Source organism: Teleopsis dalmanni, chromosome X (assembly GCF_002237135.1).
Source record: "Teleopsis dalmanni isolate 2A chromosome X, ASM223713v2, whole genome shotgun sequence".
Classification (NCBI taxonomy): domain Eukaryota; kingdom Metazoa; phylum Arthropoda; class Insecta; order Diptera; family Diopsidae; genus Teleopsis; species Teleopsis dalmanni.
In genome coordinates, this window is record NC_051848.1 from 70,772,245 (window position 1) to 70,791,337 (window position 19,093).

Consider the following 19,093-nt stretch of genomic DNA (forward strand, 5'->3'; position numbering starts at 1 on the left):
AAGTAACACGATTCAGGACAGCATAGATAAGAAAGAGATAGCAATTTGCGCTTTCTTAGACATTGAAGGAGCCTTTGATAACACTTCACATGAGGTTATAAACTCAACTATTTCTAAAAGAGGAATCAATGGCACACTCTCACGCTGGATGAGCAATATGCTTCGCACCAGGAGAGTAGAAATTCCGACCAGCAATGGTAATATTTTTGTAAATACTTCGCGAGGGTGCCCACAAGGTGGAGTATTATCACCCCTTATGTGGAGTATGGTAGTGGATGAACTATTGGTAAAACTGGACAGGAATGGTTTCCAAATCCAGGGGTACGCCGATGATGTGGTAATTATCTGCAGAGGAAAATTTGAGAGTACTCTGTGCGAAAGAATCCAGTTAGGCTTAAAACTAACTAAAGAATGGTGCAATTCGGTTGGGCTGAAAATAAATCCAGCAAAAACAACCATTGTGCTATTCACTAAGAAATACAAAATAAAAAACCTTAAACCCATCCGCTTAGATGGGTTTGAAATAAAACTACAAAAGGTGGTAAAATTTTTGGGTATAATTTTAGACCAAAAATTAACATGGAAATCTCATATCCAAAAAATGACAAAAAAGGCAACCAAAGCCTTTATGACATGTAGATCCATCGCAGGTAAAAATTGGGGATGTACACCAAAGTCACTGCGATGGATATACACAGCAGTAATCAGACCAATGATCACCTACGGATCAATAGTCTGGCAGAACTGCACAAATCAACAAAGCGTTATCAACACACTCAACAAGGTACAACGACTTGCATGTGTAAGCATAACAGGAGCAATGAGAACATGTCCCACGTCATCAATTGAAGTACTCATGGAACTTACTCCTCTTCATATCTATGTGCAATCACAGGCGAAGAGGGCTGCTCTAAGAGTAAATACAAATAAGGTGACTGGTCTTGAAACCAATAGCAAAAAACTTGATACTTTGGCTGCACAAATCCCAGAAATTGAAATGCCAATGGACAGGATGATTGTAAAGCATAACTTTACAAAAAACTTCAAAACTGAACTTGGCAACAAAAAGAACTGGGAAGGTTTGTCTAACATCCCAAAAATAAAAGAAACCATGATAACATGGTATACAGACGGCTCTCTCACCAATGAGGGAACTGGAGCTGGTGTTTATGGACCAGGCAAAAAATACTGGGAAGCATTAGGAAACAATACAACCATCTTTCAAGCGGAAATATACGCGATAGATAGATGCGCCAGTTTCAATCTTGAACGTAACTACCGGAACCGTAAAATTGCAATACTGACTGACAGCTAGGCAGCTATAATGGCACTCATATCTTACCAGGTAACATCCAAACTGGTATGGGAATGCATTGACAAGCTAAACACACTCGGTGGGATCAATCAAGTGCACCTTTTATGGATTCCGGGACATACTGGTATCCAAGGTAATGAAATGGCAGACAAACTTGCAAGAAGAGGCGCGGCATCAAGAATGATAGGCCCAGAACCATTTTGTGGTCTAGGCAAAGGAGCTCTATCCATTATCATGAATGACGCAGAGAAAAAAGAGAGAGAACTCTATTGGTTAATGCTACCAAGACTCTCACAATCTAAAATGCTTTTAGGGACTTACAACCTAAAACGCTTTAAAGATTGCATAGTGCAATCAAAGACTAACATAAGAATTATTACGGGATTACTGACCGGTCACTGCAGATTGAATAATCACCTATTGAAGTTAGGAATTCAATCCAACTCAGACTGCAGATACTGCAGGGAAGAGAGAGAAACGGCATACCATGTGCTTGGGGAGTGCCCGGCACTGATGCATAAACGAAAGAAACACCTAGGAGGGTATTTCATGGATCATAAGGATTCAAGACTGGGGAAGATAGGATCCATACTGTCTTTCATTAAAGAAATCGGACTTGGAGAAATACTCTAACCCGACAAAGGGGCACAATAGATCTTTTAGGTCGCAGTGCACGATCCCTTACTCAATAATAATAATAATAATAAACACGTCATTTAGACTACTGGTTGCTGGTCAGGTTAGAGAACAGACAAAGAAGTGCCATTTCCAATAAGCGCAATTATTGGTTAAATCAGCGGTTTGCATGTAGATGTATGGACAATTGCTTCTTATTTTTGATTTTTGACCAAAATTATTTTTGATTTTTTGGTTGACCATACAGCTGTTTAGAATATTGTCAAATATTCATCATCAGTGGTCTTGAAAACAATTCTTGTATTTAATTAATTCTAAATAATTTTTTGAGACTGCAAGTAACAGAAATTAAACTCGTGCCCTGCCAAATTTGAAGATCAGAGCCAGCGCATCTTAACCAACTGATCCAAAGCCGTACTTGACTTTTTATGTTGGCATATTTATCTGGAGTTTTCTTACTATTGCTATGGAAGTTTTTATTAATAATTTTACTTGCTGTGTTTATATTAGAACGAAATCATAAACTAGCTGTAGAATAATTGAATTAATTAATCATATTTTTAGTTAATTAATTATTTTTTTTAATTGTTAAATTTCAATACTATTCCGTTTGTAGAGATATTATTTGTTGCATGTTTTAATAATAACAAATTAAATTAAACAATAAATTAAAAAATAATAAAAATTTTGTTGTTGCAATTCACTACTGTTCGAAAACTCTCTATAATTATTAATATATGTATGTATATATTTTAATATGATTAATATGGTTTCAGATATATCCGTATATTCGAGTTTAGATGGGCTGTGCAAGTTTTGTTGAGGAATTCTTTCATATACATAATTTTTAATTTTTAATACTTTTCATTGACATCTTCATTTATTATTAATTTTAATTCATCACATAAAACTTTGGAACATAAATCTAAATTTTGATTTGCTTCTACTTCAACTTTCATTGGCCGTTTACATTTTTCCGATTTATTTTAATAATTCAACTAGAAAACATCGACGACACTCCATCGACGACGCTCCATCGACGACGCTCCATCGATGACGCTCCATCGACGACGCTCCATCGACGACGCTCCATCGCAGACGCTCCATCGACGACGCTCCATCGACGACGCTCCATCGACGACGCTCCATCGACGACGCTCCATCGACAACGCTCCATCGACAACGTTTCATCGCAGACGCTCCATCGCAGACGCTTCATACCAGTTCACGTGGTTTTGAGCGCAGTTAAAATCATAATTGAAATTCAAAACGTGTTTCTAAGCAAGATTTAAAGCTAAATAAATGCTAATTTCCAAGCACCGCTGACTGATTCGATACAACGAATACTATGACAACAACAACAACAACAAGAAGAAGAAGAAGAAGAGTAAGTATAACGATTTCTCCACGTAGTAGCGTGTAAAAAATCGACGCGACATAAAGTTTGAAGTTGTCATTTGAAATTCTGTCGTTAAAACGCACCCAATTTTTGAATTTGCCTAACCATGGACGCGTCGGCGCGGTGCGTACCGTAATTATTTTTCGACTATTAGAGGCATTTGCAAGCCAACGCATGCACTGAAGAAATGCAGAATGCCATTGCGTATTCACTGAGCATAACTTTTTTACTGCTTTTTACGATAAGGAATTTTTGGATCCAAACACAGAAACGCTTTTTATTAACATACACATCTTTATATACCTAAATACCTCATATATTCTTCAATACATATACATATACATATATACAATATATGAACATATGTACATATATAATATTACCGTAGACACAAAGTTTGACTTATTTTTCTTAGGAAAGTGTTGACTCCAATATCTGGTTTCGTTCAAATATTTTTATTAAGTATTGCTTTTTGGGAGTATTACAAATATAATTACGACAATTAAAAAAAATTCGTAAAGAAAAAATTAATTCTGCTAAATATTGTTTTACTATTTAATATTATATTTATAAAGTGAATTTTTTTACGTGCAGACACCTTCAAGCCAATTATTCGAGTCACATTAAGCATTCCTCTGTGAGCTCTCTAAATAACCCATAATGTTAGTCTAAATAGTAAGTGGAACAACTTTCTTGATTTAAGTTAGGAAGTCGAATTAATTGAAAAGAATTATTACTGAAATATAAAAATAAATAAAATATATAATTTTGGTATTCAGTTTGCAAACCGGGTAGCCAAGTAACCGAGTTAACATATCGGTATCAGTACGCAATTATATACAACACATCCTTCGGTAATAAAATACTTCACAAAACTCTGTAAATATTATGTGTATATGTCATCTAAGCTGTCTGTATAAGATAACATCGGATTATGTGAATCCGTGCATAGACTTCGAAAAGAATTTTCAGACAACACTCGCTTCAAGAAATGAATGGAAAAGGAAAATTTCGAAGCAAACTATGATATATCAATATATACAGATGTCTCGAAAATGAACTGTAGGGCAGGAGCGGGAATCTTCGTACCATCTGACAACATGAATAATTCTCATAATAATTTTCAGGCTGAAATCCTAGTCACATCGAGGACAGATGTAGTGTTGCCATTTCCATTGATAGTCAGGCAGCAATTAAAGCCCTTGAATCTTTTATAACAAAATCAAATATAGCAAAGGAATAAAGAGAAGCAAAATAGTTCATCTGTCATATGTATATAACATACTATAATGCGTGCCTTGAAAATTCAAAATATATATAAAATCCTTTAAATGAAGATAACAAGTTTAGACTGCAGAACGAGTCATTTTTTAAAAATTCACAAATACTTAAGTAACTATTTTTATGCCTTGCCTATAATATTGAAGAATTTTACTACCACAAGTGCCATTCTAGTATAATGGACATATGGTTTGAGTTCTTTATTTAAGCTTAGATTATCTTTTAAGTCAAAGTCTAAAGGTTATTAATTTAAAACATTTGGTATCAAAAGAAAGACAAATGGCTTCGAAGAAAAAGAAAACTTGTTTTAAAATAAAAATAACATAATTCTTTTAAAAACAAAGCCCATCCAATATGCGATTTCCTATAGTAAACGTGCACTGCGTAAACAAATTGCTTAGGTGCGATGATATTACACAGATGTTTTCATGAACCTAAACAAAACTATACTCTAGAAACTAAATATGGTTTTAAAACAAACCATTTGTGTAAAGTAGATCTATAGTGTACTTAAAATATGTAACATGTAATGACATATGTTTTGGAGACATGTTCTTTAATAATCGCAACAGAAAAAGATTAATGAGAAATTAAAATAAATATTTGGCTTTTGAGTAAAAAAAAAATAAATATAGATTGAAGCTGTATGAGTGTTACTTAATTTGCAAGTAATAACTCCTCACTTGATTTACTATAGCTTTGCGAATTGCTATACCTAGTTTTTAAAGTCAAAAGAAAAACAAAAACTCGATGTCCTTCTAAAACATACTGCTCTCCAGTCAAGTGCGTCTTAAATATCAATTACGACATCCTCACTTCATCTTAACACTTTGCAGATATGGACATACACAGTGACTGCAGAATCATTAGGTAAAAGATCCATGAGAAGAAATATTTCACATAACATATTTGTATTGGAAACTAAAAGTAACGTAGATCAAAAAGTCAAAATGTAATTGTCTTCAGAAATATTATTTCTTATGGATACTGTATTAAAGACTTAGTTGCCTTTATCGATATCATCAATTCGAATTCATACGTATTGATTCTTTTATTTGCATTTAGAAGTGAGTTTGGTAGTTGCAATCATTTTACTGTTTGCGAAGAAAGAGTTGGTAGCCCACAGAATTATTTATTTTAAATATATTTTAGACACAGATCGGTTTCATAAGACTTCATGTTGCTCATTTATAGGTACCACATCAGCAGATCTACACAGTACTGTAAACAATATACTATAGTGACTCTACAGCAGTATGTTGTTGGTGACGAAGAAAAAGATAAGGTGGCAATGCTGTCCGTCCGAATAACATATTATTAAATAAAATAATAAATAAAATAAAATAATATTAAAAGGATTATATTTTATTGGTAAGGATAATAGATATTTCTGCATAAGTTTAAATAAATGAGCTGCAGGTATCTAGAGAAAGTGAAATAAGTTCGAAGTTTTTCAATTAGCAAGAAAGCCATTATTCGCTATCCATTCTAAACGGTACAACGTATAAATTCTCACCACGAAAAAATTAGTTTCATTGTCCATGTCGTCTTTTCAATTTCACTTATTTTTTGTTGTAGAAGAGACATTATGGGTGATGAAAAAAATATGAATAACTCCTTAATAAAATTATGTAGCACGTAATAAAAAATAAATATTTGTTCCCAACGTCGGAAGAATTTAGAAACAGCTAACGTTAATCTAACATTTCGTCTCCCATATCACTATCTGGTAGGCATACAAACGACTATAGTATGGTCTATACTAAAGTGCCCACAGAATCTAATAGAAGCTGTAAGGGTGAGAGCATAGATGTGGGCAGTTATTTTGTCACTGACCTCTGCTTTCATAGAACAGACTAACTTTTTGGAGTGCTTTTGCTTTAAGAAAATGGCAGAGTACTTTCTCTGTCCAAGAAGTGCATGGTCTGCATTTTATTATCGCAATTCCAGTCATAAAAACACTAATTTTGAAACCAACCTCCTAGGTAAATAAAAGAAATTGTTTTTTGAAGATCTACGTTTGCGATGTCAGCAAAACTCAGTAATTTGTAGACTTCCATGGTGGAATGTCTCAATCTTATCAGGTAAAGACATTTTCATTTGTTTAGTGATGTTTTTTTTTCTTGTCATCTTTACAACTATTGTTTGAAAATGGTGTCCAATTTTTTTCTATGGATGCCGATTGGCCAGTAGCGTTTCCATGACTTTTGTCACATGATCAGCCTTTGCTTTAATTTTTTTTAAAATAATTTTTTTATCTTTTATCCCACATAAAAGACTCATAAAGATAAAGATGACAAAAAGGTAAAAGACTAATTTACATTCAAAACAGTTGTACTCAAACTTGAAACAAGTCATTTTGAAGGAAAATGGAGTGGTGTCCATTAGAGACATTTAAAAAAGGATTTGATCAATATTCTGCCGTATTTGATAGTAAATCATAGACCCATTTCTTTCTTAAAGATGTGCAGAAACCCAGACGATGAATATGGGGTCTAAGGAACAGAGTAAGCCCGTTGATGGTTTCTTTGTATAATTACTAAGCTTATTAGTGCTAGCATGCCACAGAGACTCACATGTTGTGGTGCTAATTTTACTGTTGAAAAATAGAATCTATCGTTTTATAGCAGGTGGCGACTACTTTTTAATAGCTGTTTTCATTTCATGTAGTATATTTATGACAATTTTTTGCAATAGGCAAATAGTGAGTCGGGTCAAGGATAATATAGCCAATCTAATCCAAATGTAGAACCTCTGACTTATTACACTAATTACAAAAGTATATAGGTTAATATATGTCTTTACAGGGCATTGGACCATAGGACCCCGTAACAGCAATGCGTGTCTAGCAGTTATAGAAGAAAATAAACCAGATCCCCAGCTGTGTCTATGTACAGACTTGGCTATTACAAGGCTTAAGTTTGTGTTAATGAGGCCCCCTTCTTTAACACACTCAGCGATATCTCTAACTTCAGCATTGGCCAGATTTTTGTATATATAAATGCCTCTGGCTGGTTCTAGCTTGATTATTCTTTACTACTCATTATTACATGGATTTTGGCATTCAAAACTAACTAACTAACTAGGATCCCTAAACTCATCAACATCAAATGTACTAGTTGTGATATTTATAAAAAGTGGGGAAGATGATGGTTTTAGCTACGTTGTAAAGACCGTTTTTTTTTGGGATCTGTAAATTTGTCAACGTCAAATTATTGAGTTGTATAACGAATATTAGCTATTAAAAATAAAGAAGTATAGGAAAGATTCATCCACAAAGAATCAGTATGATGCCGGTTGCTGTAGTGTGCCTTGTCGCTGTGGGATGAAATTCATCTGCTTTGTAGTTTCGCTGAACTTGTCAACGTCAAATTTATGAGATGTGCTACTAATATTAATGATCAAAACATTGTTTACTATACAAGCACTTTTATATATAAAAGCCATTACATTGCACTTGAGATCAAGTCAACAAATCTGTTGTTTGGAAAATCTCAATTTTTTAAGGTACAATCTTCAAATTTAATGTAATAAATTAAAATGAATGTGTCTTTGTATATGACTGCATACGAGAGTATATATCTATATGGTGTATGTACAGTGATTATTTCATTTAAATTAACCGCACCCATGAATCTATAAGGTGATGTGAACGTCATTAAATAGAAACTTATGAATATATTTCTATGCGCTAAGAGGAGATTGAACATTTGAAAATCACGCATCTATGAGTATAAGCAGTACTCAAGGTCTGCCAATCAAATTGTAATAAAAATACAACAGAAAAACATTAAAAATTTACTAATAAACAAAACATTTTAAAATGCATCAACAAAAAATTTCACTTTCACAAAGGTCTTCGTACGACATTCGCACATGCAACGCCACATCGCCACATCACCACATCACCACATCGCCGCATCACTCTAAGCCAACAAATACTGGTACATATGCGAGTGTTGAACGGTACGGGTGCAACTTGCCAGTACCGAAGTGGTACCAGTCGTAGACTGTCAGCCATGTACCCGTACGTATTTTCATTTTATTGCATTGTGAATTTAAAAAGCTGTACAGGTGGTTTTCATATCTGCATCAGGTTTGACAAACACAGCACACAACGGCGAATCCATTAAATACCAAGTCGCTTATTCAGCCAAGCTTCATATATGAATTCCGCGATCACCGATCGGTGATCGGTACAAAGCTCTGCCGTTGCCTTTAATGGTGACTTGCGCATATCGGGACTGCGACTATGATTTTGTCTGCAAATTGTGTAATTATTTATTATATTTATTCATTTTTGTATTTCTTATAATTTAGGGTAAGGCTTTAAGTGATCAGCTAATATTAAGCGCGCCATCCGGACTTTTTATTTATTTATTTGTTTTTTTTTTTTTTGTAATGTATTTTCCTAAGCAACTAATATTCAAGTAAATGTTGTGTCTAAAGAAAATATTTTCACTTAAACGGTTTGAATAATTTTTCTTGAATTTTTCTTTTCTTATTTTTTGCAATTAAAAACTTCCGTCTTGTTTGTTGCAATAATAGTAGTAACTAATTTATTTTCTGAACAAATAGCACATAATAAATATATACAGCATTTATAAACAAATGCAACGCACAATTATATACTTCAATTATATATTTGAATTCCAGTCCTGACAAATAGTCCTAACAAATATAGACCTGGGTTCTTTATAAAAGGGGCAAAATTCGAGTTTTTCAATATTTTTGTGTTTTCAATATAAAATGTATAGGGAAATAATTAAGAAAGTAACCAGTAACAGAAATAGTCATAAAGGTCATCAGCTATAATTAAATAATATGAGGCACTTACAATAACTATTTCCTTATGTTATGGATTTAAGTATTACTGATTTTTTCTATTTTTTGACAAAGAATAATTAGTAATTCCATATAAGAAATTTTCATAAAGAAATTATCTTAACTGATCCAGCAATGTTCGTTGACATTATATATCTAAACAATGTTGTTATCACAAATAGATGAAATAAATTTTTTTAGAAATTGCAACATTAAAACACTATATCTCTATAATCAAAATTGCTCAGTAGAGAAAATTGTTCAGAATAGTGATATATATCATAACCTAATACGGGTAATAAAGTACAACAGAAGTACCATATATAGAGTGTATTGCTGTCATAACGTACTTTTATTTTATTTGAACAATTTATATATACGTATATAATTAAACAAATTTAGGCAGATGAACCTTCTTTAAATCTCAAGATAAACCTGTTCGAAGCTGGTTTAAAAGTATTCTATTTTATTTGACCAATTTATATATATGTATATAGTTAAACAAATTAAGGCAGATTAACCTTTTTTTAAATCTTAAGATTGACCTGGTCCAAACTAAACAAAAAACGTAACAGTCAGCTGCTCCAACTAAGACGCAACCTGCTCAGCACTATGGTATTGACCCTGACAGGTCACTGCGTACTAGGAATACATACTATAAGACTGTGTCTACGCTATAATGAGTTTTGCAGAGTTATGACTCCGCAGCTGAGCAGGAAATTCTACTGCCTTTCATGTGTCAGTGGCCATTATTGACTAAAAGAAGATTGAAAATCTTTGAGATTCCTTTTTTTACTAACCTGAGAGAGCTGTCATCCTGTAAAATAATTGATTAAGACAAGTTTATAAATATTTCAGATTGGTTTATTTTAATTTGAATATGAGAGTCATGTGTTTCGGTGTTGCCCGTACGCTGACAACTGCGGCCCTCTCGGACATTTATCTGTTTTTATTTCGAACTGTGCAAATCTGTGACATCACAAAATGATGAATTTTAGCACAAGTTGGCACAAGACCGCTATTGCAACCTTTCAACCTTACTAAGCCAATATATATATATATATAATATCTTTAAGTATATACATTACCATTCTAATTAAGAAAATAACAGCGTTTTTTAATTATTCACGAGCTGTTATTATTATTTACCTAATTAATTTATTTGTTTAATTAATATTTTTTTACAAATTATGTATTAAACGTTTTTTATTTACACTTAATTAGTTATGTAAATTGTTATTCGTTGTTAAATACTTTTCTATGTCATAGTTTTCAAAGCAACTTGTCACTTTCAGTTAAATTTTTTTTGATAAATATTTTCATCACATAAATTCATACCACACCTTTCAATATATAAAACATAGTACATATTAAAAAAGAAATGGAATTTCATTTTTATTCCACACTTCAGTATGAAATTTTTGCAATGGATCTAAACCCTTTAAACTTTGTAAATCGAAATTGGCGTGCTATGTAATATTATAAAAACGATTGCATTGCTACGTCTTATCTTTATAGTGGATTTATATATATATTGTATATACAGGACAGTTCAATATCTCCAAGCTAATTCAGATGCTGGATTAAAGTATATTACAACAAAAAATAAACTGAAGTATAAATCCCTAAATATGGAATTCGGATATAGTTCTAGATTAACAAAAAATTTTCAACATTGGTTAACTTAACATATTTATTTCAAATCTATCATTACACCCATTTTTTTCTTCGTTTTGTTAAATAGAAGATACAAAGATCACAGATTGCGTAGTACTGCTATCATCAGATCTTTTATACTCCAGTTGTCCCTAACCAAACATTAGATAAAGTAACTACCGAATGAAGGGCAGGATACAATATCCCTTGTTAAGTACTTCCTGGTGTTGGATGGAGACAAAAGCTTTTAATTCAAAATCCTCTTATCGTCATAGAGCAAGACGAAGCTATTGTCCTTAGTTAATATTTGTTGTTTTCAATTTAGTCAAATATGTGAATACTAATGTTTCACCAACTTGAATACTCTCGTGACTGGTTCCACTCCGCTACTATTCTTTTCTTAATACTCACAACAATAAAAAGAAAAAAATAAACTAAAAATCTTTAAGGCCTTTAAAAAATTATTTAGATTTTTAAAGTGTGACGAAAATTGAAGAAGACTTGTAGTTCCCTTCCCAGTACAATTATGAAAGCAAAATTTGGAAGAGAGATTATCTGCACAACCAAGAATGTACATAAATACTAGCTCTATTCTTATATCAGATATTTGAATGAAAGTACAATAATTGATAATGTTAGAATTATAGATGTGCGTGTTCTCTAATGGTGCTGAACAGTCTATTATGAAAAGACATTACGCTGAATTTTGAAGAGTGATTATCTAATTGAGCTGCGTACCTTTTTTTTTGCTCGTTTTTTATTTCAAATATTTGAGTAAAAGAAGTTATTCAATTGATCTTTCTACGACGATCTTCAATATTATTATGAGAAGTCGTAACGCTGATATAGGAAAAGACTATTTGAAAAGATAATGGCGTGCGTGCGCTCCTTTTTACACTTTTTTATTGCTAGTTGTATTTATTTCTCTGTTACGCTCTTTGTTATGCCTTTTTTACTCTATTTCAGTGAAAGTAGTTAAAAATGTATTTTGCAGAGATATTTTGTCTCTCTTCAGCGAAAGTATGGCAAGATTTTTTATTAATTTCAGTGCTCTTTGGACGTATTTAATTTTTATTATGTGAATGTCTTTTGGAATTTAGATAGATTACATGTATGTAGTACTCAACGTGGTTGATTATCTGTTCACGCAGAGACGTGTAAGGCCCATGTATGTGAAGTTTTACGGCTACGTCAAAATTAAAATTATTGTTGCTTTCAATGTAAATTTTAAGGACTGAGAAACTGAGAGAAAGATAAATACCAGTTTAAATTTGGTCATGAGAGCCGAGACTATCTGTGCCTCGTCACTCAGTCATAGCCGTACTGTATGTATCTGCCATATGTATGTATGTATGTATGTATGTATGTATGTATGTATGTATGTACCTGTATGTATGTAATGTATGTATGTATGTATGTATGTATGTATGTATGTATGTATGTATGTATGTATGTATGTATGTATGTATGTATGTATGTATGTATGTATGTCCTTTAAATGTATGTCCTTTTACGTACAACCAAAACGTACAAAACTAATAGTAAAAATAGGAAATTGAAAAACTGATGTAACACTATGCATAACATACATTTTCTATAGCCGCAAAGAACAAATCTTGATGTGCCTGTGACACTCTATATCAGGGCTGTCCAAAGAACGACCCGCGGGCCACATGCGGCTCGCATCTGATGTTTGTGCGGCCTGCGATATGTTTTTAATCTACTACAATTGTGCAAATTTTCTTTTGGTTTACTGGTAAAACTACATTATTTTATTTATTTGGTATACCAAATAAATTGATTTAAATTAATAAATTAAAAAAGTAAATTTAACATTATAACCGTATTTTTATTTTTGTCGAAAAGAACTACGAACATATGTATGTATTTGTTTCTGCGACCCTCCAATCTGTACACTGATTTGTATTGGCCAGCGATTGTATCTGGTCTGGACAACCCTGCTCTATATAATATAGACCTCAGATAGCACAAACGAATCAAGTTTGTGTCACTTTCTTATGACTTGCAACTTTTTTTTTTTTGTAAATTAGAGTTAGTATTTAAATAATAAATAAATAAAAATGTTAAATAATGTTAAAAAAAAATATGTATTTTATTAGGAACTAATGGTTTTGTTTTGTGTTGTCTAGGCTAGCATCGTACTTGGTTCCGCACTTGTTTTAGTTATCAATGTGTGTAGTGCGTATGAAGTTTTATGGTGCCTGGTGCAAAGAGTGTGCGATTGGAGCTCTACAACAACAATACACAACAACAACAATATTTATTTGTCTCTGTCTCACATAAGTGATAATAATAATAATAATTATTTTTGTGCATATGAAATTAATAAACAAAAAAACAAAAAAAAAAAAAAAAGAAATGCACTGCTTACATATGTGCGTACAAACATGTGTTTGATACTCCCTCCTTTCTTTCAAGATAATCACCACTTCTAATGACATTTTAGTTATTCCAACATGTTCGAAGTGCAACCTACAACAGGTTCTGTGCCAAAGTTATTAGGAGTATTATTAGCTCCATATCAAAATTATACAAACAAAACACATTGGCTGCTATGTGCTACACAGTTACAAACAAACGTTATTTTTTTGAGCATTTAATTTACGCTAATCTTTAGAGATTCATTATTTGATTAAATTTGATAAGAAGAAAATGTTTTGTGTTAGTACGTACAGTTACATTTTCTTTATGTAATAATTAAATTGAGACAAAAAAAAGCAAATCAAAACAATGAGCCAGCGAACAGATGAGTAGATGAGTACTTCGAACAATGGAGCAAATAACAGGTTCGGACACAATGTTGTGTAAATTTGTGTAATGCTGTTGTGCTTACAGAAGCGAGAGTTTGCCGAAGCGAGAGCACCGTCGCGACGGTGCCCACAACAGCCATAACAAGTTTTCTTCATACAAATCGAACGTTTTAGCGTTTCTCAGTTTGTTTTCAACTTGCATTGAAGTCGGTTGTGGATGTTTTGTGTGGTTAATAAATAAATCATTTTCCTTAGCGATTAATTTAAACGAACGGTAACGGTAAAATAACATAATTAAATGATTGAATATTAATAAAACAAAAAAATATGATTTATTAAATAATAGTGCGAAACAAACTTTAAAGAAGTGCTTGAAATATTTTGGCAGTGCTTATGCGTGCAGTGTTAAAGCAAAGGTAGATAAAAATTATAGATATGCTTTAACATGCCTACATGTTTACGTATGCATGTTCAGTTCTGTAAAATGTTTTGTGCGCAAAGTTAAGCAAGAATATGTTAATGTTGAATGAAAAGAATTTAAAGTTAAAAAATAAATAATGATTGGAGAAAAAAACTTAAAAAAAAATTCCAAGAGTCAAATCCACCAATTTAAATGAATTTAAGCCGTTATTATAAGGCACAGCAGCCTTGTCTGCGCAAAGAGCTTTGTTATTTGGTTACTCTCCGTCGTTGCCCTCTTGTGACTGTTATTCTGTTATTTTTAATTGAAAAAATACTCTGTCTGGAATGTAGCATACACCAACGGTTATAAATTCTTAATTTTGTTTATTAAAAAAATTGTTTATTATAATTTACAATAAAAAAAGAGATATAAATAAAAAGGATGGCATCAATTCAACAAAAGAAATAAACAATTTTTACGTGCACTGAAGAGAAGAGCAAAATCAAAAACAAAAATAAAAATAAAAATAAAATTTAAATCTCCACGTTAACAGTGTCAAGCAAAAAGATAAAACACAAAACACAAGAGGAAAACAAAAAAAAACGTTACAACCGAATTTTTTATAGTTTCTGTTTTGTTTTTATTTTTTTGTTTAAGATTCTTTGGTTTTACCTTTTCTTAATGCTGTATTCTCATTTCTTGCTTTTTATTTTTATGCTTCGTTTTATTTTTTATTTTATTTTTTTTTTATGTTTTCTTGTAGCAATAAAATTCAAAAATGTGCTTATGTTATACTTGAAGCCATTTGCATAAAACCAACCAATGACATAAATTCATGCATTTTTATTGGGTTTGAAGTAGGCATTTGTTGCTGCATTCCAACACTTTAAGCTCCTAACACACACACACACAAACACGCATACACAAACACTACTCATAAAAGTGCTATAAACAAATGCATGTGATTGTATGCACACAGTTTTTGATTTAAGTTCAGGTGTTAAAAAATGCTTTGTTTTTGATTTTGATGTACAAAAACAAAAATTTTTAACAAAAAAAAAAACAAAACAAAAAAAGAAATATTTAACAAAAACAAAAAATATTTAAATTACACAAGCTAAACCATAGAGTTTATAGTTCATAGATAATATCACATTACACTAACAGATATGAAAGGCTTTTAATATATAAGCAGCACACAAATGTTAATATATGATTAATAAAAAAAGAAAACAAACAAAATAATTTCTTACAAAAATTTTTAAAAATATTTATATAAAAATAATATGTATATAAAAAGAAATTATAAAGTTTATATTTGAAAAACCAAAACCAAAATTGCGATAAAGCGATGTGTTTTTTATTAAAGCATGCAAAAGAAATAAATATCGTCTAAAATGCTTCAAGAATGGGCAAGAATCGGAACACCGTATCCACAATGCATATTTCAAAAATAGAAAAATGCGGTTCTGCTCTCAAAATCGGATCTCATTTTATCTGAGTTGCCGTTGCCTATGTGCATCCGAAAAAGTTTAATTAAAAAAGAAAAAATATTAAAAAAAAAAAAGAACTTAACTTTAAAGTATAAATTATCTGCTGTGTGTAAGAAAAAAGAACAAACGTATCATCTTTATTTACCTGTCCTTCTACTATCAAAATGTCTTCTTCATCGCGCACCTCCGATTGTCGTAAATTTTCACCAAATATTTTCAATAAACGGAAATGCAGTCATTGTTTTCGGCAACGTGAAGAGCACAGTGCCGCAGCCTTGGAGTCCAATCGGGTAAGTTAAGATTTTCTATAGCATTAATTATAAGAAATTAAAATAGATTGAAAATTACTGAACTTTACTTATTGCCTATATGGTATTCATTATGTACAATATTACATATATATAAGGTTTATTTTATAAAATAATATAATAACACTTGTCCGCAACATAAGTAATACAGAATCCATCTGAGAGATCTTGGTAATTAATCAAGCTCTGACAAAAAATCCTTGTGAGAATGCTATAAAATTATAGCACTCAAACAAAACTTAAGTTTTATATCAGTTCAGACACTGGCTAGGGGATCTATTATGCCCCTTGTGCCACTTATAATAACTCATAAAATTATTTACAAGATGAGCATAACTTATATATTATATTCATATATGTTATTCGGGGCAGGGGGATTGCTATAAAACTATGGATCTTATATGCAATCCCTGTACATGTAATTATCGGTAAACATTTATATCAGTTTAGATAGTGGCTAGGGGATCTGTTATGCTCCGTGCGTCATTTGTAATAAGCCGCAAAATGATGAGTATATTATATAAATGATATTAAGATTAGGTTTAAAGCTATGAGTACCCGAGCGCCATACGCAAAAGGGCACGAATGGTCTATATACTATTTTAATGTTTGTTAATATAATATTAATAAAACATTAACATACGTTCTGGTGGGTGCCTAAAACCTATCAAGTGGGTACTTGATAATCATATTTTACATTGTATATTATCATATACTTTTCGTGAGGGTAGCGAAAAGATAACGATCTCTACGCGTTAAGATGAGTATACTCTGTATATATTTGTATATTTTTTTAGTAGGCACCAGAAAGATAAAGATCTCTACAAGCTACTAACAACAGAGTAGATTCTGCTCATTATAATAGTATATTTTTTTAGAGGCGCGTCGAAAAGCTATGGGTTCGTGATGAGTATATTTCACATATTATATTTGTAAATATTGGGAACTCCAAAAAACTATGAATCGCTGGAAGTAGATATTTTATTAACTATTTTTAATTTCGACAAAACATTCATAAATTCTTCCATTTCACAACTCTGCAAATTTTACGTCGTTAAATAGATGAATAGGTAGACTCAAATTTTGAATTTAGCTGTGACGTTAAGTGTTTACTGGTTTTTTAATACCACAAATTTTGTCAAATGTGGATATGCAGTTTATCAACAGCAAAAAAACACAGTTTTAACAAAAAATTATTTATATATGAAAATTTAATAGGATATATGCCGTTCTCGCTACCTATTGGAATGGAACATTGCCATTATAACGAAAAAACTCTTTATTTAATGTAATATTTTTAAAACATTGTAGAATAAAAATTTAACATAATTTTCGTTTAACACAAAGAAGTGTGCAGATAATATAATTTATTTATTTTAAAATTAATTTTTCCATTTCCGTTAAACCCTTCACCTCACCAATAAAACCATAAGTTGAGAAGTTTAAGTTGATAAAAACTCCATTATCCAACTTTCATTAGTATTTCCTTATTTTATTTTAAAAAATATTGTATATAAATAGAAAAACTCTATTCTTACCCAAATGAGATACTGTTAAGGGTTTTAATGCAAGTCTATTTATGCGTGTTCAGAATATTTAATCCCACGTTTGCAATACTTTATGCATTTTAATCGATGTAATTTGTTCTATTGATTTCAGCATTTGCATATATTAATAGTAATATTGGATTTATTTATTAATGAACATTAGAAGGAAATATTTCAGTTCTATGAGTGAATAACAATTTTATTTTTAGTCTTCTGGAACTTAATTTGTATTCTGCTCATATCTGATTATAAGAAGCTTACAAAACTTAGCTTGAATTTATATGTAAACCATATACATTATACGCATAGTGAGAAAAATAAAATGTAGTTCTGTTTAAGTTTTTGAGTTTGTCATCAATTATTGTTTTAGCATATCTCGTATTGAACAGTATTTCAATATTTCAATAACAACAATACTTTAGGTATCAAATATTTGTAATAGCTAAAATTCATATCGGATTATAACTTTATCCATTTCGCAATAAGGTGAGTCCTTTAATATTGAACTCTATACTAAATAAAGTCTTTTATGCTTTTATAGGCTGTCGGAGAGATAGATTGAAATTATAGAACCATCTTTGTGTAGTACAGAGCTGACAGCATAAAATATTAAAAAAAAAAAACATCAAGTGAATTAAGTAAAAAACAATATCCGAAAATAGTAGTTTCAAACCGCATTTCAATGAAGTGTATTTCTTAATATGATGATGCGACCCTTTTAATTTACTAAAAGGGTTCAAAATGCGATGACATAACTGAAAGTATAAATGACTTATACCTACGTAATTTCATTTATAATATTTTTGGAAAAACTTTATTTCATTTAAAAAGTAATCGCTGTGATTATATTTACAGATACTTCTATACAAAAATAATAAGTCTTAATTAATTTACTCGATTTCAAACGTTGTTGCAAAATTTTATTTAAATAACCTAATATTAAGCGGTTCATTGGTGCTACCAATGGCTATAGTAGAAAACTGATTGCTGGATCTTGATAAGTATCTTTTGAATTTTAGTTTAATGAAATCAATAATTCCCCGATTTTTGTGATCCACAGTATTGATAAAAAATATATTTAAAGAACAAATTGTAATATTTAAATGTATATGTTATATCTCTCTTTATTTAAGAGCTATTAAAGTTCTTGGTTATTTTTTCGTATATTAATTTTTACAGTGATATTTTTATAATCCTGTAAATTTGAAATAGTCTACAATTTATGCATCGCAAATCCTTTCGGAAAGAAAAAGTTTCCAATTTTTAAAACTTCTCAGAACCACTTTCGTTCCAACATGAATATATAATTTCACAATCCATTTTTGAACAATCTGCAAACTGTGTGCGGATAGTACTAAACTATTATATCAACATCCAAAACTTATATATATGTAGATATATATTTGCTTCTATGCTATATTAAGCAAATATTTAATAATTATTTTATATATACTTTACTA

General features: G+C 31.1%; 1 protein-coding gene across 4 annotated transcripts in view; it reads left to right on the plus strand.

The window, feature by feature from the left end:
* The first annotated feature begins 14,064 nt into the window (after positions 1-14,064).
* LOC119689336 (protein outspread) overlaps positions 14,065-19,093 on the plus strand; it is a 92,382-nt gene continuing 87,353 nt past the window's right edge. For 2 of the 4 annotated variants that reach the window (XM_038104145.1, XM_038104148.1), the window contains exon 1: positions 15,602-16,068. In XM_038104145.1, the coding sequence (XP_037960073.1) occupies positions 15,943-16,068 (126 nt within the window). In that variant the 5' untranslated portion in view covers positions 15,602-15,942. Of the gene's footprint in view, positions 14,157-14,180; positions 14,299-15,601; positions 16,069-19,093 lie in introns of those variants that run through there. The other 2 variants (XM_038104146.1, XM_038104147.1) reach the window with 2 other exon arrangements.